Raw genomic sequence first — 27,991 nt, 5'->3', positions numbered from 1 at the left:
CCAGCCACTAAATACTTCTCAAATCCATATTACTGATTCCCTCTGCTATTTACGTAATCCCAGATCCTGCTTTTACCGTGGTCATATTAAAAAAAAGGAGTCATCCATGTTGTAGAACTACCACTTTACATGAGATTGGCTGTGACAAATACTGTAGCTGCTGACTGCAAGTATAAGGACATTTACGCATCCAGCGATGTCCTCACCTGAGCAGATCGTCTTCAGGTGCAGGCGTCGGTGCCATAAGGAAGCGGATGTGCAAGATGCACTGTGCTTTGTGAGGGGTACCGTAGTCTTCTAATGTGGTCTCAGAAGACTGTGGGGAAGTGAACTCTCAGCTCGGAACGCTGTGGCACATCTGACAAAACCAGGTACCCACTACCCCCCCCCCCCCCCCCCCCCCACCACCACCACCACCCCAAAAAAAGTGCCAACTATAGCAGTGAAAAGGGGGGAGGTTGGGGGTGGATGATGCAAACCAGCGGAACTCCCCCTTTTGGGTGAAGTTCCACTTTAAAATACCAAAGCAAGTGTCATGGTAAATGCACACTTAGTGGCCATGGATCATTTGTTCCCAGAGTAATATGTACCATCTACAACCTTCCAGAAGAGAAGAAAAGATTGATCGCACACTTGGATCCAAAAGATGCTGTAGAAATGTCTTTATTGTCATGAGCCAGACAAATTGCAATGATGATCAGTTGACATGTTTCACACGAAAAGAACCGTGCTTGTTCAGGTGAACAACTTGAACAAGCATGGTTCTTTACGTGTGAAACGCGTCAAATGATCATCATTGCAATTTTGTCTGGCTCATGACAATAAAGACATTTCTACAGCATCTTTTGGATCCAAGTGTGCGTTCAATCTCTTCTTCTCTTCTTAATATTGCCCACGGTAAAGAGCCGGGATTAGAACCTTGGACCGGGTGGTCCATTTTTTGCCTGAAGCGGTCTGTGCACCCTTGTTCTGTTTCTGATTACAACCTTCCAGACTTACAAATAGGGCAAACTGTGGTGTTGTTACTTACCTACATCACTCCGCTGACTATTTTTATCATTGGGGAGTCTGGCATAGGCCGTGTAGTGTCCCCCAATCATTCCTCCATAATGATTAATGACTGCATAGAGGTCATAGATAGGCCTCTGGTGATCTTCCTTTTGCCCAATGCAGAATGTAGTTAGATCCAACCCTCTGCAAAAACAAAGACACAAATAAAAAAAAGTTTTCAAAACATAATTTCATAATAATTAAAAAAATATATTTAAAAGCAGAAGTGCTATTTGTTACGCAATATAAAAAGGGAGGGTCCAGGCACAACAGACCAGTGTGCTGCAAGCTAAAATCGGTCATATTCAGTTCCACTAAGGACAACTTCAGACAGGGGTTCTGTTCATCCAGTTTTTAGCTATCCGTTTTAGGATGAAAAATCAATCAACATGGCACCTTTTTGGAAAAGGTACCAGTGCTACTTTGGTGCTGTTGCTGCATTATTTTGGCCCCATAAACTTTAATGGAAACACACCAATATTCTGCGCTGACTGTTAGTAGTTGGCCCCCCCGCTGGCATCCTAACCACCAGTGACTCCTCCCTGCTGTCAGCCGGGTATCCCCAAGTGACAGCAGAGTGTAAACAAAGGATCAGATAAAAAAAAACTAAAATATAGTTCCCCCCACCCACAATCCATGCCAGGCCCGTCAGGTCCCTGCTGAACCAGATGAATTTCTATCCATGCAAGGCCAGCTTTAGTGTAAGCTCTGTCCACATCTTATTTCTCTCTCTCTTTTCTGCTTCAGCCACATTCTACTTGTTTTACTAAATGCTGCTGTCAAGCAAATGAAAGACGGAGAACACAGGGAGGACTGGGAGGAGGAAAACATTTTTTGTGCAACAAAGTGCTCCCTTCCTTAAAGCGGTTGTATGCCCTAGGAAGAAAACAAAAAACCTGTAAGGCAAAAAGGCATAATGAGCTAGTATGCACCGCATACTAGCTCATTATGAATGCTTACCTTAGAACGAAGCGCCTGTACCGTCTTCCGGTCACCGCTGAGGGAGCCGACACGTTCCCTCAGTGTTTCTTCCAAGTTCGCGGCTCTGGCGCTGTGAGTGGCTGGAGTTGCGATGACGTCACTCCCGCGCATGTGCACGGGAGTCCTCTTTCCGGCAAGGAGCTCTGATTTTGGGGCAGCAACCACCGAACCTTCAGAGCGCATGCGCCGCTAACGTCAGCGGCTGCACGCAAGGTGAATATCTCCTAAGAGAGTTGCTGGCTGACAGTCGCCAGCGCTCTGATCATGGAGCTGTGAGATCCGAGCGATCAGTAGTCTTTGATCGCTCGGTTCTCAGTGTTAGAGGCACCAGGGGATAAATTCAGCATCCACCTAGGTAAAATGGCTTCTTAAAAAAAATAAAAATAAAACAAAAGTCCATAGTTCTCTTTTAATGTAGCAAATGCCAATTTAGCAATAGCAGGCTACATATTGTTTCAGTGCCAAGAACCTTTACCAGTTTGCCATGTCTGACAGGTTAGATTAAAAGCAAAACACTGATGTAATTAGGCTTTCAGAAATGCTTGTACACATAAGCTGCATTCTTTGTAGGATCAGTGGCTCAGTAAATAATTTAGATTCACTGCCCTGGTATTAGTGTGCAGTAGGGCCTAAGGAGGGGCAATGGCATCAACAGGTATTTTGCTTCGTGACGCCACTCCAAATTATACCCCCAGTTCTAGCCATGCTCTTGTTATGTTGAGGTCACATCACATAGGTTACACTTCTAAAACCTGCAGCAACACAAGGCACAACATAAAGAAAAGCAGGTCTAGCGAGCTTGTTGTACTCCCAAGCCTCCGTTCACTACCTGACAGGGAAATCCACCAAGTCATTTATTTTGTCCCTCCAGATAAACGTTCGGAAAGAGAAGCGTTTCAGCTGGATGATCAGGATGTTCGGAAGCCTCCACAGCATCAACTGCTTTGAGGCCTCTCTATGCTGATTACATTTAGGACAATACCTGGAAAAAAAAAAAAAAAAAAAAAAAAAAAGAACAGCTTTAGGGTGGTGATAAAGAACCTAATACCCAGAAATGATCCAAATTTGAGCGTCATTTGTAACAACTGGGCTCTGACCTCCCTAGAAGGTACTGCAACCATTCACTGCCAGTCACTTGTCATCACACATGCTGGAAAACATCCCTGTCAGCAGGATCGATTTTTTTTTTTAAAATCCTCTTTAACCACTTGACCTTCAGATGATTTACCCCCCTTCATGACCAGGCCATAATTTTGCTATAAGGCAACGTGTTACTTTAACGGACAATTGCGCGCATAAAACGTGCATCTTTTTTTCCTAAAAAGAGAGATTTATTTTGGTGGTATTTGATCACCTCTGCGGTTTTTCCTTTTTTTTTTTGTTTTATAGCGCAAAAAAACAAAAACAGATCGACAATTTTGAAAAAATAAAAAACCTCAATATATTATAAAAATATACCGATATATACAGGTGAAAGCCAGTAAATTAGAATATTTTGAAAAACTTGATTTATTTCAGTAATTGCATTCAAAAGGTGTAACTTGTACATTATATTTATTCATTGCACACAGACTGATGCATTCAAATGTTTATTTCATTTAATTTTGATGATTTGAAGTGGCAACAAATGAAAATCCAAAATTCCGTGTGTCACAAAATTAGAATATTGTGTAAGGGTTAAATTTTGAAGACACCTGGTGCCACAAACTAATCAGCTGATTAACTCAAAACACCTGCAAAGGGCTTTAAATGGTCTCTCAGTCCAGTTCTGAAGCCTACACAAACATGGGGAAGACTTCAGATTTGACAGCTGTCCAAAAGGCGACCATCGACACATTGCACAAGGAGGGAAAGACACAAAAGGTTATTGCTGAAGAGGCTGGCTGTTCTCAGAGCTCTGTGTCCAAACACATTAATAGAGAGGCAAAGGGAAGGAAAAACTGTGGTCAGAAAAAGTGTACAAGCGATAGGGATCACCGCGCCCTAGTTAAGATTGTGAAAAGAAACCCATTCAAAAATGTGGGGGAGATTCACAAGGAGTGGACAGCTGCTGGAGTCAGTGCTTCAAGATCCACCACCAAGAGACGCTTGAAAGACATGGGTTTCAACTGCCGCATACCTCGTGTCAAGCCACTGTTGACCAAGAAACAGCGCGAAAAGCGTCTCACCTGGGCTAAGGAAAAAAAAGAGCTGGACTGCTGCTGAGTGGTTTTCATTTTCATACTTTTCAGTTGGCCAACATTTCTAAAAAATCCCTTTTTTGTATTAGCCTTAAGTAATATTCTAATTTTGTGACACACGGAATTTTGGATTTTCATTTGTTGCCACTTCAAATCATCAAAATTAAATGAAATAAACATTTGAATGCATCAGTCTGTGTGCAATGAATAAATATAATGTACAAGTTACACCTTTTGAATGCAATTACTGAAATAAATCAAGTTTTTCAAAATATTCTAATTTACTGGCTTTCACCTGTATATTAAAAAAAAAAAAAAAAAAAGTCTAATTGCACTTTTGGGCTCAAACCAGACCTGTGTCTTATGGCATGTTTTACTGTAACGAATGACTATGAATAAAACTTAATGCGGTGCATTTTGGACTCTTGTTCTGTGTGGAAGCAGTGATCTCTCTGCAAAGGTCTGAAACGCTCCCCCCTGCCGAATCCCATCTAGAGCTCTCCAATCAGCAGGGAGCATTACCTTTGACTGCAAAGCTGCGACTGAAAGCATGTTGGCAGGGGACAGGGTTTTCTACTCATGATGTGGCTGCTTTCTAAAGAACACAAAAAAAACTGCAAGATTTTCCAGACTCTGACGTATTTAAAATTAAATTTAGGATTCGGTTGGGGTTTTAGAACGACTGAAGATGATCAAAGACCTCAGAATTTGAGAACTCCACATCAAACTCACCAGGCTTCTTCTGGGGCCAGGACCTCAGGCTTAGTGAAGAGGTTGAGACACTGCTCCAAGGTGAACAGACCAACTCTAGCAGCTTCACTGGCAGATGATGGATCCTCATCGCACTCCAGATCCTTAGATTCCACCAGCACAAACTCCTTCATGCGCTCATTGTTCTTCCAAACCAGTGCCAGAGAGCTGTCATCAGACAGGTCCAGGACACAGTCACCTGGAAGAGATAGGCGTGAAAATTGTACGCAAAAGGATGTGGGCAAAACAACAGGCACCATACAAAACGTATTGATGCGATTGGCCAATCGTTCATATTTAAATCGAGGGGTATCATATAAAGATAGGCGGATCCCTTGAGAACGTACACGAGCATGAAACGCGTGGGGCGGGGCCTATGTGCTGACGTCACTGCCACCAGTCCTTGTGTTAGGAGCGGTGGCTGATTATGTACATTTTTGGCCTCATTTGTTTTATGCTGCAGTTTTTGTACTTGATTTTAAGTTTTAACCAACGCCTACACTACATTAGCATCATTTAGGCTCCCAAGGGCGAGCTGTTTTTGCATATTGCCTGACCCTATCGGGGACCACCAGCCTACCAGGGCGAGAGGTCTCCATTTCAGAGCAATGACCTAAGGTGCATTATCATTTACTATCTGGTGAGTGTACAGATTGGTGGAGGTACACGTGTGTGACGAATTGTTCCCAAGCACATTGGGCGATGTTTATCTCATGCTGGATTTTTTGCACTTTCTGGTGAGTGGTTAGACTTATCACACACATTGTTGGAATTATCCTGGGTTACACCGAAGATTTCGTGAAATCAAGTCAGATTCATATAAAACGGGACTTTATTTATATTTTATGATTGTTATTTACTTATCACAGGAAGCACTGCACACCTTCTGTTGCTTTATTGGCATCATTTAAAGTGTCTGCCTATTTATCACTATATTTTAATGTCTTGATCCATGTGAAATAAAAGATTTATACAAATATTACTTTGTATGTACATATGTAAAGAGTTGTGATTGTTGAAGGCAGCCTCTCTCAACCTGAACGGGGAACCTCTGCTAATAGTTACAGTTCACAGAACATTGGTGAGGAGGTCAGTGGGACGAATGCACCTTGCATTGGTGGTCAGTGGGACGAATGCACCTTGCATTGGTGGTCAGTGGGACGAATGCACCTTGCATTGGTGGTCAGTGGGACGAATGCACCTTGCATTGGTGGTCAGTGGGACGAATGCACCTTGCATTGGTGGTCAGTGGGACGAATGCACCTTGCATTGGTGGTCAGTGGGACGAATGCACCTTGCATTGGTGGTCAGTGGGACGAATGCACCTTGCATTGGTGGTCAGTGGGACGAATGCACCTTGCATTGGTGGTCAGTGGGAAGAATTCACCTTGCATTGTTGGTCAGTGGGAAGAATGTCCCCGTCCTCCAGAAAGCTAAAAAAAATCATTGGTGTCAGTGGTAGCTTATCTGAGGCAGATATTGCTCACTGATCAAAGAACCCCTAGCAATCTCTGGAGAAACCCTAGTGCTCCATGAAACCCTAGTTGAGAAAGGCTGATGTAAAGCAATGTTTTTGGTCAGCATCTCTCGGCATCCCCAGCAACGAGAGAACTTTTATAACTAAAATTTTAAGCTCCACAGGCAATCACAAAACAAACCTTTGTCCTCCAGCTTCACCTCTCTTCCCGTGGAGTCGATATGGTAGATGAAAAACAGGGCAGCGTGGGAACTTGAAAGCTCCACTGACTGTTGGTAACCAGGGACAGCAGCTGGGGGGGGGGGGGAAATTGAAATAAAAAATCAGTTTCAGACCTATACAGTGATAAACTTTACAGACCCCCCAAAGCTGCAAACAGACCATGTTCTTGTGCTTAAAGTGGATCTTCACTCTCCCAATCAAAATGGCTTATTATTAATTCTCATGCTGCTAGCATTAGTAAATAGATAGGAAAATATATCATATTATTTACTTGTCTTAAACTTTTTTTTACATTTTCACAGTTACTTCCCGGTTTCTTGCCTAGGCAAATGTCACACATCCCAGGAGTCTTCAGAAGGGGAGGAAAGGAGGAGGGGTTTTCTTAGCCAAGCACACTCTCATGCATGCATGCTTAAGGGCAGATGGATAACAGGAAGTAAATGCTACATGAATCATCAGCCCTTACTCAAGATGGCCATGGACGGAAATGCTAGGGGGGTGTTTTTCAAACTGATTTCTCAACAAAGAAAAGCATGGAGACATGGATGGATGGGGAAAGTTTGCTTTGAATTTAAATACTAAATTAAATGACTTTTTGGTGCTCAGATGCAGTACAGATCCACTTTAATCGTACACTGACACAGTGCTTGAAAGGGGGGGGGGGGGGGACAAAGACATTAATATACATCTCTGCAATAAAGATGCATCAACACATGTGGCATCCCTTTAGAAATGCATCAAGTGTTGCTCTGCCAGGAGACGCCACCACAATATTTGTGTCCCTCGCCAGGCTGCAAAGGGAGGCAGGAGCAAATCTTCTTCCACCATCAGCAAAGAAGGGATCACTGCAGCCATTGAGAACCGACCCCCACTACCAAAAAACCTCCAAGAATGGTACCGAACCAACATGGTGGGTACTACCAGAAAAAACAGGATGGACAGCCCACGAGAGAGAGGAGCGCTCCTCAAGGACAGCCCACGAGAGAGAGGAGCGCTCCTCAAGGACAGTCCACGAGAGAGAGGAGCGCTCCTCAAGGACAGTCCACGAGAGAGAGGAGCGCTCCTCAAGGACAGCCCACGAGAGAGAGGAGCGCTCCTCAAGGACAGCCCACGAGAGAGAGGAGCGCTCCTCAAGGACAGCCCACGAGAGAGAGGAGCGCTCCTCAAGGACAGCCCACGAGAGAGAGGAGCGCTCCTCAAGGACAGCCCACAAGAGAGAGGAGCGGTCCTCAAGGACAGCCCACAAGAGAGAGGAGCGGTCCTCAAGGACAGCCCACAAGAGAGAGGAGCGGTCCTCAAGGACAGCCCATGAGGAGTGGTTCTCAAGACGGCCCTTGAGAAGAGTGGTCCTCAAGACGGCCCTTGAGAAGAGTGGTCCTCAAGACAGCCCACGAGAGGAGTACTCGCAAAAAAAGATGTTTCCTAGGGCAACATGTCACCTCTGGACAGAGGAAACAAATAACTGAACATGATGAGGGAACACCTTATAGGTTCTGGTGGCAACGAGTTTCCTGTCACAGTGGGAAAAGCACCATCTCTCTCTCAAGGGCATGCCATGGAAGACGACTGGGACAAAAACTGTTTATCTGCCAGAAATCCAGTATGCTCCTATTCTCCCGTTTGGGCTCTGTTGCACTAACCTCTCACAGCTAGTGTAATCAGGCCTGTCTGATGGACTACAGACAACCGCTCATCTCCCTCCTCTTTACATGCATGGATCAATTTCACTCACAATGCTGCTGCCTAGAGTTCCCACAGCTTGCTTATACACAGTGTGCAGGGTGTAGTTCTTAGGTACCCATTTGGGGGAACTTCTCTCTCACTTTTTGCCTCTGACAGTGATGCTCGGGACAAAAAGGTCAGGGGAAATCCTACAGGTGATTGGTGCAGATTTTTTTTTTCTTTCTTTCAAGGAGACTTCACTAGGACAGGTCAAGGTGTGCGCGGGGAAAGGATCGGAGCGGGGAAGGGAACATGCGTTCTTGCGGTTTCCCATCAATTTCTGTCTCAGTGACGAGGATGACAAACCAGAATAAATCTTCCCAGACACCTATCCAACTATTCCCACACTTTATCAAGCTAAAAGTTATGCACAGTGCCACATTTTACAAGCCCCAAGATACAAACCTTCAGGTTTAACAGATTTTTCATAAGTGGTTTCTTTTTCTCCCCCCGAATCAAATTCCCTTAAAGTGTCTGTGGCTTGCTCAGAAAACCCAGAGTCCGTGCTGACGAATGAGTGCCTGTCTGAGCACATCTTCCCATGCGCACCGTCCTCTCCCGCCGCCTCTGTCTGTGCTGTGTGGCAGGGAGAAGAGCACAGGGAAAGCATCGCCGAGACTCTTTCATCTTCTTGTGGCTCTCCTTGGTATGTGCAACTAGACTGCGCCATGGAGGACTCGGCCTTGTCTGCACTTAGTGGTTGTGGAGGCTGTTCAGGGGACATTCTGCCGGGGAGGAATGGAGGCTGGAACACATTTACTGAATACCTAGAGGGGAAAAAAAAAAAAAATACACACATTGCTTTAGGGTTGGCAATACAGTGCTTACGGAAAGTATTCACAACGCTTCACTTTTTCCTCATTTTGTTATGTTACAGTCTTATTCCAAAACTGGATTAAAGTCATTATTTTCCTCAAAATTCTACAAACAATACCCTATAATGACAACGTGAAAGAAGTTTGATTGAAATCTTTGCAAATTTATTAAAATTAAAAAAAGGGAAAAAATCCCACGTACAGAAGTATCACAGCCTTTGCTCAATACCTTTGGTGAAGCACCTTTGGCACCATTTACAGCCTCAAGTCTTTCGAGTATGATGCTACAAGCTTTGCACACCCATTTTTCTTTGCAGGACCTCTCAAGCTCCATCAGGTTGGATGGGGAGCGTCGGTGCACAGCCATTTTCAGATCTCCCCAGAGATGTTCAAATCAGGTTCAAGTCTGGGCTCTGGCTGAACCACTCAAGGACATTCACCATAGCCACTCCTTAGGGCCCTTTCACACTGGGGCGGGGGCGCCGTCGGCGGTAAAGCGCTGCTATTGTAAGCGGCGCTTTACCGCCGGTATTCGGCCGCTAGCGGGGTGGTTTTACCCCCCGCTAGCGGCCAAGAAAGGGTTAAAAACCACCGCAAAGCGCCTCTGTAGAGGCGCTTTGCTGGCGGTATAGCCGCGCCGTCCCATTGATTTCAATGGGCAGGAGCGGTGAAGGAGCGGTATACACTCCGCTCCGAAGATGCTGCTAGCACGACTTTTTTTCCCGTCCGGCTAGCGCACCGCTCCAGTGTGAAAGCCCTCGGGGCTTTCACACTGGAGACACAGCAGCGGCACTTTCGGGACGGTTTGCAGGTGCTATTATTAGCGCAATAGCACCTGCAAACCGCCTCAGTGTGAAAGGACCTTTAGTCATCTTGGCTGTGTGCTTAGGGTCAATGTCCTGTTAGAAGATGAACCTTCACCCCAGTCTGAGGTCCAGAGCGCTCTGGAGCAGGTTTTCATCAGGGATGTCTCTGTACATTGCTGCATTCATCTTTCCTTCTATCCCGACTAGTCTCCCAGTTCCTGCCACTGAAAAACCTCCCCACAGCATGATGCTGCCACCACCATACTTCACTGTAGCGATGGTATTGGCCAGGTGATGAGCAGTGGCTGGTTTCCGCCAGACATGACTCTTGCCATTGAGGCCAAAGAGTTCAAATCTTTGTTTCATCAGACCAGAGAGTTTTGTTTCTTATGGTCAGAGTCCTTCAGGTGACTTTTGGCAAACTCTAGGTGGGCTGTCATGTGCCTTTTACTGAGGGGTGGCTTCTGTCTGGCCACTCTACCATACAGGCCTGATTGGTGGAGAGATGGTTGTTCTTCTGGAAGGTTCTCCTCTCTCCACAGAGAAAACGCTGGAGCTCTGTCCAAGTGACCATCGGGTTCTTGGTCATCTCCCTGACCAAGACCATTCTCTCCCGATCACTCGGTTTGGCCGGGCGGCCTGCTCTAAGAGGCCACTGTGCTCATTGGGACCTTCAATGCTGTAGACATTTTTCTGTACCCTTCCCCAGATCTGTGCCTCCATACAATCCTGTCTCGGAGGTCTACAGACAATTCCTTGGACTTCATAGCTTGGTTTGTGCTCTGACAGGCACTGTTAACTGTGGGACCTTCTATAGACAGGTGTGTGCCTTTCCAAATCATGTCCAATCAACTGAATTTACCACAGGTGGACTCCAATCAAGTTGTAGAAACATCTCAAGGATGATCAGTGGAAACAGGATGCACCTGAGCTCCATTTTGAGAGTCATGGCAAAGGCTGTAAATACTTACGTACGTGGGATTTTGTTTGTTTTTATTTTTAATAAATTTACAAAGATTCAAACTAACTTCTTTCACATCGTCCTTATGGGGTATTGTTTGTGGAATTTTGAAGAAAATAATGAGTTTAATCCATTTTGAAATAAGGCTATAACATAAAATGTGGAAAAAGTGAACACTTTCCAGATGCACTGTAAACATGTTTTCTAGACTCACAACTAAATTTATCTCAACATTTTATTTTAATCTTCTAATTGTATCAAATTACAGTATTTAACAGATAAGACGCCATTACCTAAAGGTGGAAGGAGCCTCTGCAAACTAAAACTACATTTTCCTGAGGTTCTCGGCTGGCATACATAGTGACCAAGTGATCGAGAATCACATTGACAGCTAGCAGTCGAACAAAAAGGTCAGCAAGTAGCTGTCAAAGGAATGACATTTAATAATATATCTTCAGCTCGGGGCATCCAGGTGTACAAGTTGCAGACGGAAAGGGGTTAAGAAGGACACATTTTCAGCTCTACCAAACTCTCTTCTTTGTTGGAGTGGCTGCCAAAAAACATGATTCTTTGTGGGTATGAGGGAGCATAGGCAGTGCTCGGGTGTGAAAGGCCAATCACCAAGCCTAAGCACTATTACAATGGGGGGGGGGTTGGGGGCACATAGCTTCCTGCAATCACAGCACATCACAGCACCCTGCCTCATTAGAGGTCTTAGCTCTGGTGCAAGCAGTGGGCTGACTCTTGGGAGGAGTTATGCAAATATCAAAATCCCTTGAAGGGTGGGCGTTAGTCTGGAGGAGTGGGTGTTCATAGGCAGGCTTTTTTTTTTTTTTTTTTTTAGGAGGACCACCCTAGGGAATTTCCACATGCGATAAGCCTCCAAGACTGAAATCCAAAGAATGAAAGGAGTGGGGCAAGGGGCAGTAACATTTTTTTTTCTGCAAGTAAATACCCTATACAGCCCACTTCCTGTTTCCTGTCTAGTCATTAGCCTAGGCTTATGACATCATGCACAGCTCTCTCTGGTGAGAGTTTGCCAGAAAGAGATGGAGGATGAGTCATAAGAGGGCCAATGAGAGCTGCAGAGCTGAAGGCGTGCCTCTGTGCGTGTAAATCCGGGAAGTGAACAGGCAGCAGCTTGAGCTGCCCACAGTTAAAATGGCTGCAGCCAGACTCAGTGGAGGGAGATTTCTGCAGCATATTTGGCAAGGACAGAATCACAGTATATATAAAATAATATGCAAAGTGGCTGGAGGGAAGCTTCAGAATGGCAAAGAAGCGTTTATTACAAATTACGTGAGCAGACTGCAGTTCCTCTTTAAGCAAGCTCCGACTTGCTGCAGCTTCTAATGCAAACTGTGAGGAGTGCACAGTGTGAAGTGATATCATAGTAAGCAATTTTAAAAGACCGAGGGGAAGTCTGCAGTTCAGCTTGAATGTTACTATTGCAGCGGTGGAATAGAAGATGCCCTTGTGGTACAATTAAGGAGACATTTCACCTTGCATAACCCTCGAGGAGCTGTGCCAGGCGGGTGTAGGTCAGACGAGACTCCGGGACGCTGATTAAGAATGGATAGCCGATATTTTCAGGTCGGCAAGCAATTTTGTGTTCAGGCCAGTGAGTTTTCTGGCAGGCCCTAGAAGGACAGAGGAGATCAGTTCAGAAAAAAAAAAAAAACATGTGCAAAGGTTTTACTGTACAGATCATCGCTACAATCCGATAAAGACAAGCACACTCACTGGTTGCAATATCCAACCCGGTAGCACCTGGTACACCGCTTTAATTTCTCCTCTTCAGACAGCTGTTTCTTCTGACAGGCAGAACATTTGGTGATTGGGATGCTGGGAACCTGGGGGCGCTGCAAAGTGTGGATGGACAAAAGATTAACATGCATCTATGTCCAATTCATCAAAGCAATTTGTTTTTCAGTACTTATGTTCCTTATCTTCATTATGTCACATACAATTTGTAAGTCCTAGTGGTACATATAACTTCTCTGACAATACTGCGAGGGTTATGATGTACTTTATAATGTACAGCACAGTGTATACAGAGTCTAACATACTGCACTGAATACAAAATGGGGAAGTCCAGAGTACACTGCATCCAGCACAGAGTACAGAATGCAGAAAGAACTGAGCACTCCAAAGTCCAGCACAGTGTATAGAGTGCAACAGTCTGGAGTATGTCATCTACAGCACAGGGTACAGAGCTCTCTGCCTGCAGCACACAGACTCATGTGAGAAGTGTGGGTAGGGCTGCCTCAAATGCACTTCCTGAGTTTCCCCTTTTATTTAACTATGAGATGAATATTTCAAAATAGCACTTCCGTCTAACATTACTAGGGTGGTCGGTTCGAATCCCAACCACAGCACTACCTGCACAGAGTTTGCATGTTCTCCCTGTGCGGGTTTCCTCCCAAACTCCAAAGACACGCTGGTAAGTTAATGGGCTCCTGTCTAAATTGGCCCTAGTGAGTGTATGTATGCGAGTTAGGGACCTTAGAGATTGTAAGCTCCTTGAGGCCAGGGATTGATCTGAATGTATAATATATTTGCAAAGTGCTATGTAAATTAATGGCACTATAAAAGTACCTGTAATAAATAGCACTAGCTATTGCTCAAGCAATGCCAATTTTTGCTACTTAATAGCTCTGCATGAAAGAAAGTGAGACTGGATTATACACTCAGCTGACTGAAGTCAGAGCAGGGACACTACGCCACTTCTTTTGGTAGTTTGTAGGTAATTATATAAATCATCAATTAGAAGTGGGTGGCAAGTAAAGGAAAAAAAAAAAACACACACACACACACACACACACACACACACACACCGGCCACTTATTAGGTACACCTGTTCAATTGCTTGGTAACACAAACTGCTGATCTGCCAATCACATGGCAGCAAATCAATGCATTTAGCCATCTAGACGTGGTGAAGACAACTTACTCAAGTTCAAACCGAGCATCAGAATGGGGAAGAAAGTGGGTCTAAGTGACTTTGAACGTGGCATGGTTGTTGGTGCCAGATGGGTTGGTCTGAGTATTTCATAAACTGCTGATCTACTGGGATTTTCACACAACCATCTCTCAGGTTTACAGAGAATGGACCGAAAAAGAGAAAATATCCAGTGAGCGGCAGCTGTGTGGAGGAAAATGCCTTGCTGATGTCAGAGGAGAATGGGCAGACTGGTTCCAGATGATAGAAAGGCAACAGTAACGCAAATCACCACTTGTTACACCCAATGTATGCAGAATACCATCTCTGAACACACAACACATCGAACATTGAAGCAGATAGGCTACAGTAGCAGAAGACCACATCGGATGCCACTCCTGTCTAAGAACAGGAAACTGAGGCTACAATTTGCACAGGATCACCAAAATAGGACAATAGAAGATTGGAAAAACGTCGTCTGGTCTGATGGGTCTCTATTTCAGCTGTGACATTCAGATGGTCGGGTCAGAATTTGGTGTAAACAACATGAAAGCATGGATCCATCCTGCCTTGTATCACCGGTTCAGGCTGGTGGTGGTGGTGTAATGGTGGGGGGGGGGGGGGGGGATATTTTCTTGGCACGCTTTGGGCCCCTTAGTACCAAATGAGGATCATTTAAACACCATGGCCAACCTGAGTATTGTTGGTCCGCTGAGCAGGTGGACCCCAACAGAGCCGACTCCATGTGGAAGGGGCCTGAGAGAGAGGCGCTGAGGCCACTACTGGAAGCACAGCAACCCACTGAAATGCTTTCAGTTGGCTGCTACATAAAAATGAAATGGATTACCATGGACAGCAGTATTATATTGGGAAAAGATGGTACAGGTGAGCTTTGCCCTCCTCCTATTTGGTCTGTTACCTTGAGGTGCTTTTGTGGAATACAGGTGCACTTTTGGGACTTCACTGTCTATTCTTGGAAAGCTGTGAAACTATAGCATACCTGCTGGACCTGAAGTACGAGGACACGCTCCTTGGCAAGTTCTGGGGAGAGAACCTCAAAACACAGGAGTACATCTGACGGAGAGACAGAGTCCACAGAGCAAGACGGCCTGAACATGCGGTGGAAGCGGTGTTTCGCTACCTAAGAGAAGGGAAAGAAAAAGAAAAAAAAAAAAAAACCTGTAAGATGGAACAATTCGTGTAATAACCATGTTTATTTAGTGTTTTATCTTGGCAGTCTAATATAAAATCCCATTGAAATTTAATACAAATATAAAATCTCATTTAAAATATAAAAAAATACAATTCCTTGTTAGATTTTTAACATACAATTCACCGAGAGTAAGTTTTGCAATGAATCTAAAAGCTTGCCATACAGGTTACAATTGAACTGATTGCACGTCTTTTAGTTTTGCCACCATGCAGTTGAGAGACCACCTTTAAAAAGACATTTAAATTTATATCTACTCAGGGAAGCCCCCACACAAGATCGTACTGAGGACAGCTTTAGAATAGGTTTTGTCTTACCTCGGCTAACCTCAGGTTTTCCATCTTAACTCTCACACTCTGAGAGATGGACTCCAGGACATCAGAAGCGCTAGAGTTCTCTTTACTGATACTGACCAAAAACTGGAGAGAGGTGTAAAAAGAAGGGATTAGACTGCACCATGGTCTTTGCTCAGCATATATTTATTGCATTTCACGCATACAAAGGCCAGTTTTTCTAAGAATGCAGTTCAATTCTAACACCACTACCAGCGTGAGGGTATCAATTAGGGGGAGGGGTCACTCTTTGCTGGTAAAAGGTCCACTTTAATACCGCAGCAATCTCACCTTAATGGGTTTCTTATGGGGCTCTTTTGCAAAAAAGTAGACGGTGAGGACCTTCTGCTTCTGTGGTAAGGGCACTGGTAGGTACAGGAAGGGATCAAATGTAATAGACACCTGTTTAATACAAAAAAATGTTGTCAGGAATTCAAAAGTCGTTTAAACATTCTTCTATGTCCAAAACCAGAAAATCAACTTACAGTATAAAAATTGTACATACAGGTCAGACTGCATAGCTAAATTATAAGACAAACTGTATTATTTTCTATTCTTTACTAAAAGTATTACCAAAAAACAAACCCTTCAAGCCCAGTCTGGATCCCTAGGCCAAATTTAGCAGCATCGTTATGCATTGGTTAAATCGACAATCGGTATGGCTGAATTTGCATCACATGTGATATGCACAGCAGTGTGCTGCGAATTACATGCGATCCTCGCACAGCAAAAGAGTGTGAACCCAGCCTGAAGGAACATTACAAACACTGTAGAAAACAATTTGGAGGTAGCTGTGTATGATGAAAGAGTGAGCCCACCTAGGAGAACTGTGCTCTTTAAGGGAAACAGATGCTGTGTGTTTTACAAGCGTTACCCTTTAGAGTTCATGCACACTAGGCAACTGAAAAAATGCCACAAATTCTGGGGGGAAAAAAAAGCAGCATTAAAAATGCTTACAGTCGCTCCTTTTGCACAAGAGTTTAAGAGACTTTATGGGCATTTGCTCCTCTCAAAAATGTGGATTCCAATGGAGCTTTTTATTCTGTCTGAAAACTATTTTCTGCAAATATGCCTGTAAACACTTGAATGTGCATGGACAAATAAAGTGCTTATACAGGCTGAAGAAAAAAAAAAAAAAAAAAAAAAATGAAGATCTGCCCAATCGAGATACAAAATGAGGTTAAAGCGAAGTTCTGCTTAAAAAAAAAAAAAAAAATTAAAAAAAAAAGTCAGCTGCTACAAATACTGCAGCTGCTGACTTTTAATAATCGGACACTTACCTGTCCCAGGGTCCAGCAATGCGGGGAACGAAGCCCCGCTCGTCTACCCCTTCTCTCTGCGGCGCCGGCATTGTAACTGTGGGCGCCCGGCTGTGGACCTATCATCTGGGACCTGTGACGTGTCCCAGATGATTGCCAAGAGGGGAGGAGGGGAGAGGTGATCTCCCTTCCGGTGCCGCGGAGCGCCGGGAGGAAGTGGGATCTGGATCCCTTTAAAAAGAGGGTACCGGCCCCCCCACTCAAAAGAAAAAGGACATGCCAATTGTGGCAACCAGGGAGTCACCGCCCTCAAAGCTGAAGTTCCATTTTTGGGTGGAACTCTGCTTTAATACTACTGCGTGTGGTGCTGACAACAATGCAATGCTTAGTATGCAGGTCAGTGTCAAAAACAGTGGGCAATCCAGCTTTATACAGCTATTTAATACTGCAGGATGTCTTTAGGTAAATACTGGCTTTTTGGCAGGACTGATGACATCATACCTATCCAGGAGTGGGTGGTGCTTTGCATTTTGCCTTTTTGATTGGTAGATGTTTGTTTAACCAATTCCATACCGGGCCTATTCTGGTACTCCTCCCCTACATGTAAAAATCATAATGCCACCAAAAGAAAGCTATATTTGTATGAAAAAAAATATATATATTATAAAAATGTCATATGGGTACAGTGTTGTATGACTGCACAGTGTTAAATAGCAAAACATGTCCTGGTCATGAAGAAAGTCAAGTGGTGACATCATAGAAAGCAAAAAAAAAAAAAACACATTTAAAAACAAAACCAGCAGGGAACTGCTAACGTAAATATAGAACGCCAAAATTTATTGTGGATTCTAGAAGATGTGAGCCCTTCCCAAAATAATGACACAAGACACCAGTGATTGCCAGCTTAGATTAGCGATTGCCAAGGTTATATGGGGTCAGACCACACGGCTGCATTGTAGAAAACCAAACACAAGAACTTACATTTAAAGGATAAGTTCACCTTTCATTACCTGTTACACCCATACACCCCCGTCTTACAGAAAAATAGACAGCTGAGGCTGTCAATTACCTGTTGTGTGCAGGGTAATGGGGGCACTCTCCCGGGATTATCTGGGGGGGGGGGGGGTCACATAGTCAGATGTGACTCGTGCAAATAGCAAAGGAATGAGAGGTGTGACAAAAATCGCACTTTGTGCAAAAGTGCTTTGGAATGACGGTACCGCACACTACAGAAGGATATGCTTTGTTCATTTTTCATTACAGAGGTTTCCAAGCACTTTAACTGAGCTTTTTATTTTAAGTTCCACAGTGCTCTCTCCAGCTGCTGCCTGTGGGAAGTCCCATAGGACAGAAGTCACTGAGGGAATGTAGAATGGGAACAGGGACCAGGGACCAGTTTACATCGGAATGCATCATTATGTAGTCAACACAATAAAAAAGGACAGAGCAGAGACAGGTCACATCAAGGGGCTTATGTACAAAATGGTTTCAACTGAAGAAGGATTAACCCACCTTAGCACAAACAGGACAAACCAGCTTAGACTTATACTGGCCCTGGAAAAGATCGACCACAAAGGAGTCATTCCTCATCTTATGCCGCAGCCAGGCCTCATCAGCGACCTCCTGTCAGGAAACAATGTAATGCAAGTTCAACTCTATCCAGAAAATTACTGTCAGTAAAAGAAAACAAAAAAATAACTACGTACAGCTTCTCCGTGAGTTGGTCCTCCTAACATCCAGTGTGAAAGTTCCATGCTCTTAGCAGTTAGTTAATCTGAAACATCTACAGGCAGTCCCCGGGTTCAGAACAAGGTTCTGTATGTTTGATCTTAAAGGGTAAAGTTCACCTTTACAGAAAAATCTGTATGGTGAACTTACACAGGATCCCCACCTCGCCACCCCCCAGTCCCGCCGACCTAAATGGCGCCAATTGCCCATTCTGAGCCCCGGTATAGCCGCCTCTTGGCTCCGGGGCTTCAAAATCCTCAGAGCTTACTCTATTGTAATTGGTCGGCGCCGTCACATGGGCGGCGCGGACCAATCAGTAGCTGCATAGCCCGTCCTATCAGTGGGGAAGAAGAATAGAGAAAGCGGAGAGGATTTCTAAGCGCTGGAGCCGTGAGGTGGCTGTACCGGGGCTTAGAACGGGCGATTGTCACCATTCAGGTCAGCGGGACTGGGCGGGGGTCCTGTGTGAGTTCACCTTACAGATTTTTCTGTAAAAGTGAACTTACACTTTAAGTTGAATTTGTAAGTTGGAACAGGAATATTTTTTAAGTGCAACTCCAGCCCAAAAAATATTTTTACTTTTTGGATAACATAGGGAAGGGGTTAACTGGCCATGCAGTGATGTGGGATTGCCGACAGGTCCACTGGACAATAGGTGGCAGTATGCGGTGAGCAAAAAAGATGCCGGCCGGCAGTTTTTGGGACCAGCATGATGCCACACTGCCTCCATTCTTAAGTATGAGTTGTATGTAAGTCGGATGTTTGTACCTTGGGGATTGCCTGTATTTCATTTATCAGCGGTGCATGTTGGACTGATTGATGAGTCAGTCCATCCGAAAGAATTATTTCTGTTATCACTGGTGTAGTTTGGGACTTCTTGACGAGTCGGTTAGGCAACTTTAGGCCCCTTTCACACGGGGCGAATCACGGGAGATCGATCCACGATCCCCCGCTGAGCAGGCAGATGACAGGTTCGTCTCTGCTCACTGTGCAGGGATGGACCTGTCAGAGCCCCGCTGATTTCTATGGGAAGATCGGATGAAATTAAACAGCATGTCCGTTTTCACCCGATCCGCTGGACAGATGGCGAACGTATCGCCATCCGTCTGTTTTGAGCGGATCTTGTCGGAGTGGATGGCAGGCGGGTGTCAGCGGACAAATCTCCACTGACATCCGCCTGCCCATACAAGTCAATGGGTGGCCTGCTCGGATCCGCCTGTGGACAGGCGGATCGGAGCGGGCCTGTCATGTGAAAGGGGCCTTATAATAAACGGATATCCAACACGTTTTGCGAGGAACCTTTCCTTTTAAATCTGCAGGGCTCTAAATCTCTGTAAAAAGCAATATGGGAACCTGGAGGTGTTTTGTATACAGCTGGTATACAGAACCCCCCTCAGAAATGTAATTGCCTGCTTGTGCGAGTGGCTCACCAATTTTCCCAGAAGTCTGCACTAAGATACAAGTCAGATTTTTGGCATCCCCTGCAACAAAAATGCCACTCTCTTTCCTCATTAGAGCCCTGCAGGTGCAGCAGCTGATAATTATAAAACCACTCCCATGCAGATTCACTATGCACATGGACACAAACAGCTATTCCCTCAAAATAACAAACGGAAGGTGTTAAAATCATAGCTATGTACAGAGATCACCCAGAGGGGAATATTTTTTCAACAAAAGCGGAGTTGATCTTTAAGGCACTGCATAAATTTGTTGGCGTAATACAAATGGCTCTAATTAAAGATGGGCTTGGGCGTGTTCAGGATTCTAATCCCAACCCCCAAACTGGATGGGCTGCTTTACAAGGTGAGGGCACACACACATATTTTACTAAAAGCTTAGACATTTTATGTAGTCACAAGAGTCCGCTTACCACAGTCCTAGGAAACAGATACTATTAGATAACTATATCTATTAGAACTATAGGCATTTTTTTTTTCATTTTGGATAGAGCAAGGGAGAGTTATAACCCGTCAGATTTTTTTTTTTTCTTTCTCGAACATCACGGGACACAGAGCCACAGTAATTACTGATGGGTTATATAGGTATCACTGGTGATTGGACACTGGCACACCCTATCAGGAAGTTCAACCCCCTATATAATCCCTCCCCCTTGCAGGGATACCTCAGTTTTTACGCCAGTGTCTTAGGTGATGGACGTGTAAAGATGTCCTGTGCTGAGCTCCAAAGGGAATATCCTAAGATCCTATACTGGGGCAAGCCAGGCGAACCAGATCCATTCAAAGTGTCTTTTCATGGCCGAATTGAATGGTACCCGGGCCTCGTGTCCGAAGAAACGAGGTTTTACCCGTAATGCTTCTCTTTTTAGAGAGCTGGACCCCACAGATCAGAAAATGGCTTTAAACTTCCTAATTTCTGGCGAGGTGCTTTACGGTCCCAGAACTGTTGGATCCCCCTACTGATGGGGGCCCCAGTCTGATGGTTTTTTCAAACGGAGCCCACCGTGAGAGGTGAAGATTGGGTCTGTGTAAACAGCACCCTGCAGCTGGATAAGGTAAGAGGAGATTCCACAGAATTTTTGAGTTCTAGTGGCTTTTCTCCTTTAAGGTAAATGCATGCTATGCCTATTGTGACCACCGGGGGCTGCCAAGAGCACAAACCTACACATGCTGACTCTGTCTCAGGTGTTGTAATCGCTGTTTATGTCCCAGCGTCTCAAGCAGGCTGCAAACAGGTAAGGTGGAAAGGGGGATTTCTCATGTTTGAATGTTCCCCCCCAGGCTAGAGAGGGGCCACAGGGGTCTAGAAAGTGGTTATACCACCCGAGCTCTGCGGCCTAATGGCCACCATCTCTCAAGATAGCCGTTCAGGCAGATCTTGTTACCAGCCTCCCTCCCTCCCCCCATCCCCAGCCTTTCTCCGGAAGCATGACAGGAGAGTCGGCAGCGCGGGAAGCGCTCGTTTTTGTCAAAATTCGAGGGGGGGGGGGGGGGGCGGTAGAGGAGGGGGCGGGATGTCAGCACAGAGTGCTTAGACTCCCACTCAGGCCAGCTGCAGGCTATTAAAGGCACTCTGTACAGGTGCACTCAGCCTTCTGAGAGACACAGAGCTGACGGTCGCATGTAAGGTGGGACACAGGCATTCTCCTAGGCAGCATTTACTGAAGTAACACCAGACTGAGCATTGGGTAGCAAGGCTTTTAGCCAGACTACATCGCTCAGCGGGCAGTGTTCATTTGTATACCTCACACCTTGTTGCTTTGCACTATGGGTAGAAGAGGTTCAAGCACCCCAGGAACCAGAGACACTAGGGGATCTCGTTCAGGTTCTGAGGGCCCCCTGTCGGCAGCATCCTCCCCCCCTAAAGATGGGCCAGGGACGGCTAGCCAGGGAGAGCCATCGGGGTCAGGGGCTACACCTGCTTCTGGCACTTCAGCCCCTGTATATATTACACAAGAGGTTTTTTCCTCAACCATTAATGGTCTAGAGGAAAGATTAATGGCCGTGATTACGTCTTCACTCAGTGGAAGAAAACGCACTAGGCTTTCCTCTGTTCCCCAAGACCCTCAGACAGAGGAGCTCTGGGATAAAGGAGATGAATCCCTTTCAGAGGATCGGGATGGGATGGATGATTCCTCTTCGGAGGATTCAGGTGGAGAGGGACCCTCTGCGACTTCCCAAGAGGAGAAAGTCTTAGTGCAGATCCTCACTGGATTGGTCCACTCCACATTTAAGTTGCCCATACCTGAAACTGCTAAAGAATCCTCTTCTGCTTTGGGGTCACTGAAACCTTTCCAAGCAGCACATGCTTTTCCTGTTCATACTTTACTTGAAAAGCTTATTTATTCTGAGTGGGATCACCCAGACAAACGTTTTTTTCCGCCGAGAAAGTTTTCAACACTTTATCCGATGGAAGAAAAGTTTATTAAAATGTGGGGAATACCGGCTATTGATGCCGCCATTTCCTCCGTAAATAATAGCCTGACTTGTCCTGTAGACAATGCTCAGATGCTCAGGGATCCTGTAGATAAAAGGATGGAATCCCTATTGAAGGATGTTTTCTCCTTAGCAGGATCAGTGGCCCAACCTGCAGTAGCAGCGATTGGAGTCTGTCAATACTTAAGAGACCATGTTAAGCAGGTCATCAAAGTATTACCTGAACAGCAGGCCCAGGGGTTTGCTAACCTTCCAGCGGCCTTATGCTTTGTGGTTGACGCCATTAGAGATTCTATCGTGCAAACCTCCCGTCTTTCACTGGGGTTGGTGCATATACGTAGAATCCTATGGTTGAAAAATTGGTCAGCCGAAGCACCATGTAAGAAGCTACTGGCTGGGTTTCCATTTCGTGGTGCAAGGTTGTTTGGAGAGGACTTGGATAACTATATCAAGAGAATCTCTTGTGGGAAAAGCATTCTCTTACCTGTCAAGAAGAAGAGTAAGCGTCCCTCTTTCAAACGGACTCTTTCCCCAGCGCCGGGGGCTTCAGCCTCCAGGCAGTCTCGACGGCCGCCTCCATCGGGGTCCAGAGACAAGAGTCAACCCCAGGGACAAAAGAAGTCCTGGGGAAAGAAGCCTACTAGGCAAAACACTAAGACCTCTGCATGAGGGGGCGCCCCCGCTCACTCGAGTGGGGGGAAGACTGCGACAGTTCTCAGAGCTCTGGCAGGAGGACTTCCAGGACAGATGGGTAATCTCCACGGTAACCTTAGGATACAAGCTGGAGTTTCAGGAATTCCCCTCTCCTCGGTTCCTCAGATCAAATGTTCCCAGAGACCCAGAGAAGAAGCAGTCGCTCCTTCTAGCGTTAGAGCGACTTTTGTCGCAGGAGGTCATTATGATATTTCCCGCAAAGGACCAGGGATTGGGCTTCTATTCCAACCTTTTTACGGTCCAAAAGCCAAATGGGGATGTCAGGCCCATTCTGGACTTAAGGGATCTGAACCGATTCCTAAGGATTCAATTCTTCCGCATGGAATCAATTCGAACAGTAGTTCCCACCCTGCAGGGAGGAGAATTTCTGGCATCAATAGACATCAGAGATGCATATCTGCATGTGCCCATTTTTCCTGCTCATCAGAAGTTTCTGCGCTTCGAGGTAGGAGGGCGCCATTTCCAGTTTGTGGCTCTGCCTTTCGGGATAGCCACTGCACCTCGAGTGTTCACAAAGATCTTGGCTCCTCCTCTGGCCAGATTAAGGGCTCAGGGTATAGCTGTCATAGCATACCTAGACGACCTGCTCTTGATAGACCGGTCGGTAGCCTCTTTGAATGGAAACTTGAGGACCACGGTCAGGTATCTAGAACACCTGGGTTGGATCCTCAACTTAGAAAAGTCTTTCCTAAAACCAGTAAGAAGACTGGAGTATTTAGGTCTGATTATAGATACAAGCCAGGAGAAGATATTTCTACCCCAGGCAAAGATCACTGCTTTGAGAGAGCTGATTCTGACAGTAAGGACCAAGAAGGGTCCCTCAGTCCGCCTTTGTATGAGGCCACTAGGGAAGATGGTGTCTTCATTCGAAGCAGTTCCCTATGCTCAGTTTCACGCAAGAATGCTGCAACACAGTATTCTGTCGACCTGGAACAAGAAGGTTCAGGCATTAGACTTTCCGATGCACCTGTCGCATGCGGTGCGTCAGAGCCTCAATTGGTGGCTCATACCCGAAAACCTGCAGAAGGGGAAATCCTTTCTACCGGTTACCTGGACGGTGGTAACAACAGATGCCAGTCTGTCAGGTTGGGGAGCAGTTCTGGAACAGGCTGCGGTCCAAGGGGTATGGTCCAAGACAGAGAGGACCTTACCCATCAACATTCTGGAGATCCGGGCGATACATCCAGCTCTAAAAGCCTGGACTATCAGGCTACAGGGTTGTCCGGTCAGGATCCAGTCCGACAATGCCACAGCAGTGGCTTATGTCAATCATCAGGGAGGCACCCGGAGCCGAGCTGCTCAAAAAGAGGTGAACCAGATCTTAGTCTGGGCAGAGATGCATGTGCCATGCATATCGGCAGTTTTCATCCCGGGAATAGAAAATTGGCAGGCAGACTATCTAAGTCGCCAGCAGTTACTTCCAGGGGAATGGTCTCTGCATCCCGACGTCTTTTGGGCCATATGCCAAAGATGGGGGGTTCCAGATGTAGATCTCTTTGCATCCCGATTCAACAAAAAGATAGACAGATTTGTGGCAAGGACAAAAGATCCTCTTGCATGCGGGACGGATGCGTTGGTGATTCCGTGGCATCGGTTCTCACGGATTTACGCATTCCCGCCTATTCTGCTACTACCACGACTCCTTCGCAGGATCAGGCAGGAAAGGAAGTCGGTACTTCTGGTGGCCCCCGCTTGGCCCAGAAGGACTTGGTATGCAGAAATAGTAAGGATGACGGTGGGTTCCCCGTGGACCCTACCGGTACGCCCAGACCTGTTATCTCAAGGTCCAGTGTTCCATCCTGCCTTACAAACGCTAAATTTGACGGTTTGGCTATTGAGACCCACGTTCTGAAGAGTCGTGGGCTCTCAGGTCCTGTCATATCTACCTTGATTAATGCAAGGAAGCCAGCTTCCAGGATGATTTATCATAGAGTCTGGAAAGCTTATATAACCTGGTGTGAATCCAGAGGTTGGCATCCCAGGAAATATGTCATAGGTAGAATCCTTGATTTTCTACAGATGGGATTAGAGATGAAGCTGGCCTTGAGTACCATCAAGGGCCAGGTTTCTGCTTTATCAGTATTATTTCAGCAGCCACTTGCTTCGCATTCTTTGGTCCGAAACTTTATGCAGGGGGTGATGCGTCTTAACCCTCCGGTTAAAGCGCCCCTAAACCCCTGGGACTTGAATTTGGTCCTGGCTGTGTTACAGAAACAGCCTTTTGAACCAATATGTCAGATTCCTTTGGTCTTGTTGACAAGGAAATTAATTTTTCTGGTGGCCATCTCTTCTGCTAGAAGAGTATCAGAATTAGCAGCTCTTTCCTGTAAGGAGCCTTATTTGATTATACATAAGGATAGAGTGGTACTATGCCCTCATCCTAGTTTTTTACCGAAGGTGGTTTCTGATTTTCATTTAAACCAAGACATTGTTCTACCTTCCTTTTTTCCAGATCCCTGTTCTCCGGAAGAGAGATCTCTACATTCGTTGGATGTAGTAAGAGCAGTTAAGGCCTATCTAGGGGCAACTACTCAGATCCGCAAGACGGATGTTTTGTTTGTGCTGCCAGAGGGTCCCAATAGAGGACAGGCAGCGTCAAAAGCTACCATTTCTAAATGGATTCGACAGTTGATCATTCAAGCTTACGGTTTGAAACAGAAGATTCCTCCGTTTCAGATCAGGGCACATTCCACAAGGGCTATTGGTGCTTCTTGGGCAGTGCATCACCGGGCCTCTATGGCTCAAATCTGCAAGGCCGCAACCTGGTCTTCAGTTCATACATTCACCAGATTCTATCAGGTGGATGTGAGAAGGCATGAGGATATCGCCTTTGAGCATAGTGTGCTGCAGGCAGCGGTACAGGGTCCTCAGGTCTGATTGCACCCTACTTGGTCGTGGTTCCCCCCCCTCAGGTAGCATTGCTCTGGGACATCCCATCAGTAATTACTGTGGCTCTGTGTCCCGTGATGTTCGAGAAAGAAAATAGGATTTTTTTAAAACAGCTTACCTGTAAAATCCTTTTCTTTTGAAGGACATCACGGGACACAGAGGTCCCGCCCCTCTTCTAATACACTATATTGCTTGGCTACAAAACTGAGGTATCCCTGCAAGGGGGAGGGATTATATAGGGGGTTGAACTTCCTGATAGGGTGTGCCAGTGTCCAATCACCAGTGATACCTATATAACCCATCAGTAATTACTGTGGCTCTGTGTCCCGTGATGTCCTTCGAAAGAAAAGGATTTTACAGGTAAGCTGTTTTAAAAAATCCTATTTTTTTTCTCTCGCAATCTGGGTCCCATTGCGGAGATTTCCCTTCACGTCCTGTCTCATAGCCAAAACAGGAAGAGAGAGGAAATCCCTGCAAATAAAGGGAATTCCTTGGGGACCCCCAGGTTACCAGAATTTCCCCCTCTATTACTTTTCTGGGGACAACCTAAAATTTGGATTTTTTTTACTTTCACTTTCAATGATAATGGTAAGCAGGACAAATAGAGCGGGTGAATCTTCCTAACGGGGGCACAGACAGCAATAAAAACCGACAATCATTCTGATCTCTCTCTACTCTAAAAACAAAAACAAAGTTTGGCCTTTCGTTATACCAGGGATATGCAATTAGCGGTCCTCCAGCTGTTGCAGAACTACAAGTCCCATGAGGCAAAGCAAGACTCTGACAGCCACAAGCATGACACCCAGAGGCATGATGGGCCTTGTAGTTTTGCAACAGCTGGAGGTCCACTAATTTCATATCCATGAGTTATACTTTAACATTTGTAACAAATTGATTTTTAAATGAAGTCAAGAGCATTTGTTGTACCTCATCCGGCCTTCCATCTGAATCCACAGTTTCAGTGTATGGCTTGTTTTGAATCCTGTTTAGATCTTCATGAAGCCCATCCAGGAGGAATGCCATAAACTCCTGGGCATCATGCTGGGCATAACCCGTGAACTGGCTGGCTTTGCTTGCAACGATTGCCTACAGAAAGAGGTTTGCGTTATCGAAGATAAATGTAAATACACATAACAAAAGAAAAGAAAAGTCACCAACAATCTGGTTTCTTTGTGGAAATCCTGTTCTATTATCAATACAGAAAGAGATTAAAATAACAGCACAAATATCTGTCCTAATACATCTCACTAGGGGAACAGATGCTAGGGAGAAAGTACACAAGATATGGATATCTACCTTGAGTTTAGATGGCTGGAAGGCATGATGTGTGCCCTTCCACAGAGCTCTTAACAACACAGCAAAGCTCACTGCAAGACGACCGCCGGTCCCTAGAGGGTTGTTGCAGTTGATCTCCGACTCAAATGAATGATCTAGTAAGAATTGGGATGTAAAAACAATAAGCAGGAAAAACTAAAAAACACAAAAACTGTGATAATTAAACAAAGGGAGTCGAAAATCAAAGTACAGCGCACCCGGAAAGTATTCACAGCACTTCACTTTTTCCACATTTTGTTATGTTACAGCCTTCTTCCAAAATGGGTTAAATGCATTATTTTCCTCAAAATTCTATAAACAATACCCCATAATTACAACGTGAAATAAGTTTGCTTGAAATCTTTGCAAATTTATTAAAAATAAAAAAAAATCCATACATAAGTATTCACAGCCTTTGCCACAACACTCAAAATTGAGCGGTGTATCCTGTTTCCACTGATCATCCTTGAGATTTTTCTACAACTTGAGTCCACCTGTGGTAAATTCTGCTGATTGGACATGATTTGGAAAGGCTCACAAATCTCTATATAAGGTCCCACAGTTACCAGTGCATGTCAGAGCACAAACCAAGCCATGAAGTCCAAGGAATTGTCTGTAGATCTCTGAGACAGGATTGTATGGAGGCACAGATCTGCGGAAGGGTACAGAAAAATGTCTGCAGCATTGAAGGTCCCAATGAGCTCAGTGGCCTCCATTATCTGTAAATGAAATAAGTTGGGAACCACC

General features: G+C 45.3%; 1 protein-coding gene across 1 annotated transcript in view; it reads right to left on the bottom strand.

The window, feature by feature from the left end:
- Positions 1–27,991, bottom strand: part of USP19 (ubiquitin specific peptidase 19) — a 176,648-nt gene that overhangs the window by 73,751 nt on the left and 74,906 nt on the right. Inside the window, exons 12-24 of the mRNA XM_073591813.1 lie at positions 27,227–27,360; positions 26,858–27,016; positions 18,219–18,329; positions 15,739–15,849; positions 15,433–15,534; positions 14,906–15,046; positions 12,708–12,826; positions 12,467–12,604; positions 8,788–9,149; positions 6,620–6,730; positions 4,944–5,160; positions 2,861–3,013; positions 1,031–1,194 (exon numbers count right to left, since the gene is read on the bottom strand). Coding sequence (XP_073447914.1) covers positions 1,031–1,194; positions 2,861–3,013; positions 4,944–5,160; positions 6,620–6,730; positions 8,788–9,149; positions 12,467–12,604; positions 12,708–12,826; positions 14,906–15,046; positions 15,433–15,534; positions 15,739–15,849; positions 18,219–18,329; positions 26,858–27,016; positions 27,227–27,360 — 2,022 coding nt within the window. The remainder of the gene's footprint in view (positions 1–1,030; positions 1,195–2,860; positions 3,014–4,943; positions 5,161–6,619; positions 6,731–8,787; positions 9,150–12,466; positions 12,605–12,707; positions 12,827–14,905; positions 15,047–15,432; positions 15,535–15,738; positions 15,850–18,218; positions 18,330–26,857; positions 27,017–27,226; positions 27,361–27,991) is intronic.

Source organism: Aquarana catesbeiana, linkage group LG07 (assembly GCF_042186555.1).
Source record: "Aquarana catesbeiana isolate 2022-GZ linkage group LG07, ASM4218655v1, whole genome shotgun sequence".
NCBI classification, from domain to species: Eukaryota; Metazoa; Chordata; class Amphibia; order Anura; family Ranidae; genus Aquarana; species Aquarana catesbeiana.
Note: the sequence above shows the minus strand (reverse complement) of the source record. Positions and strands in the feature narration are given on the sequence as shown.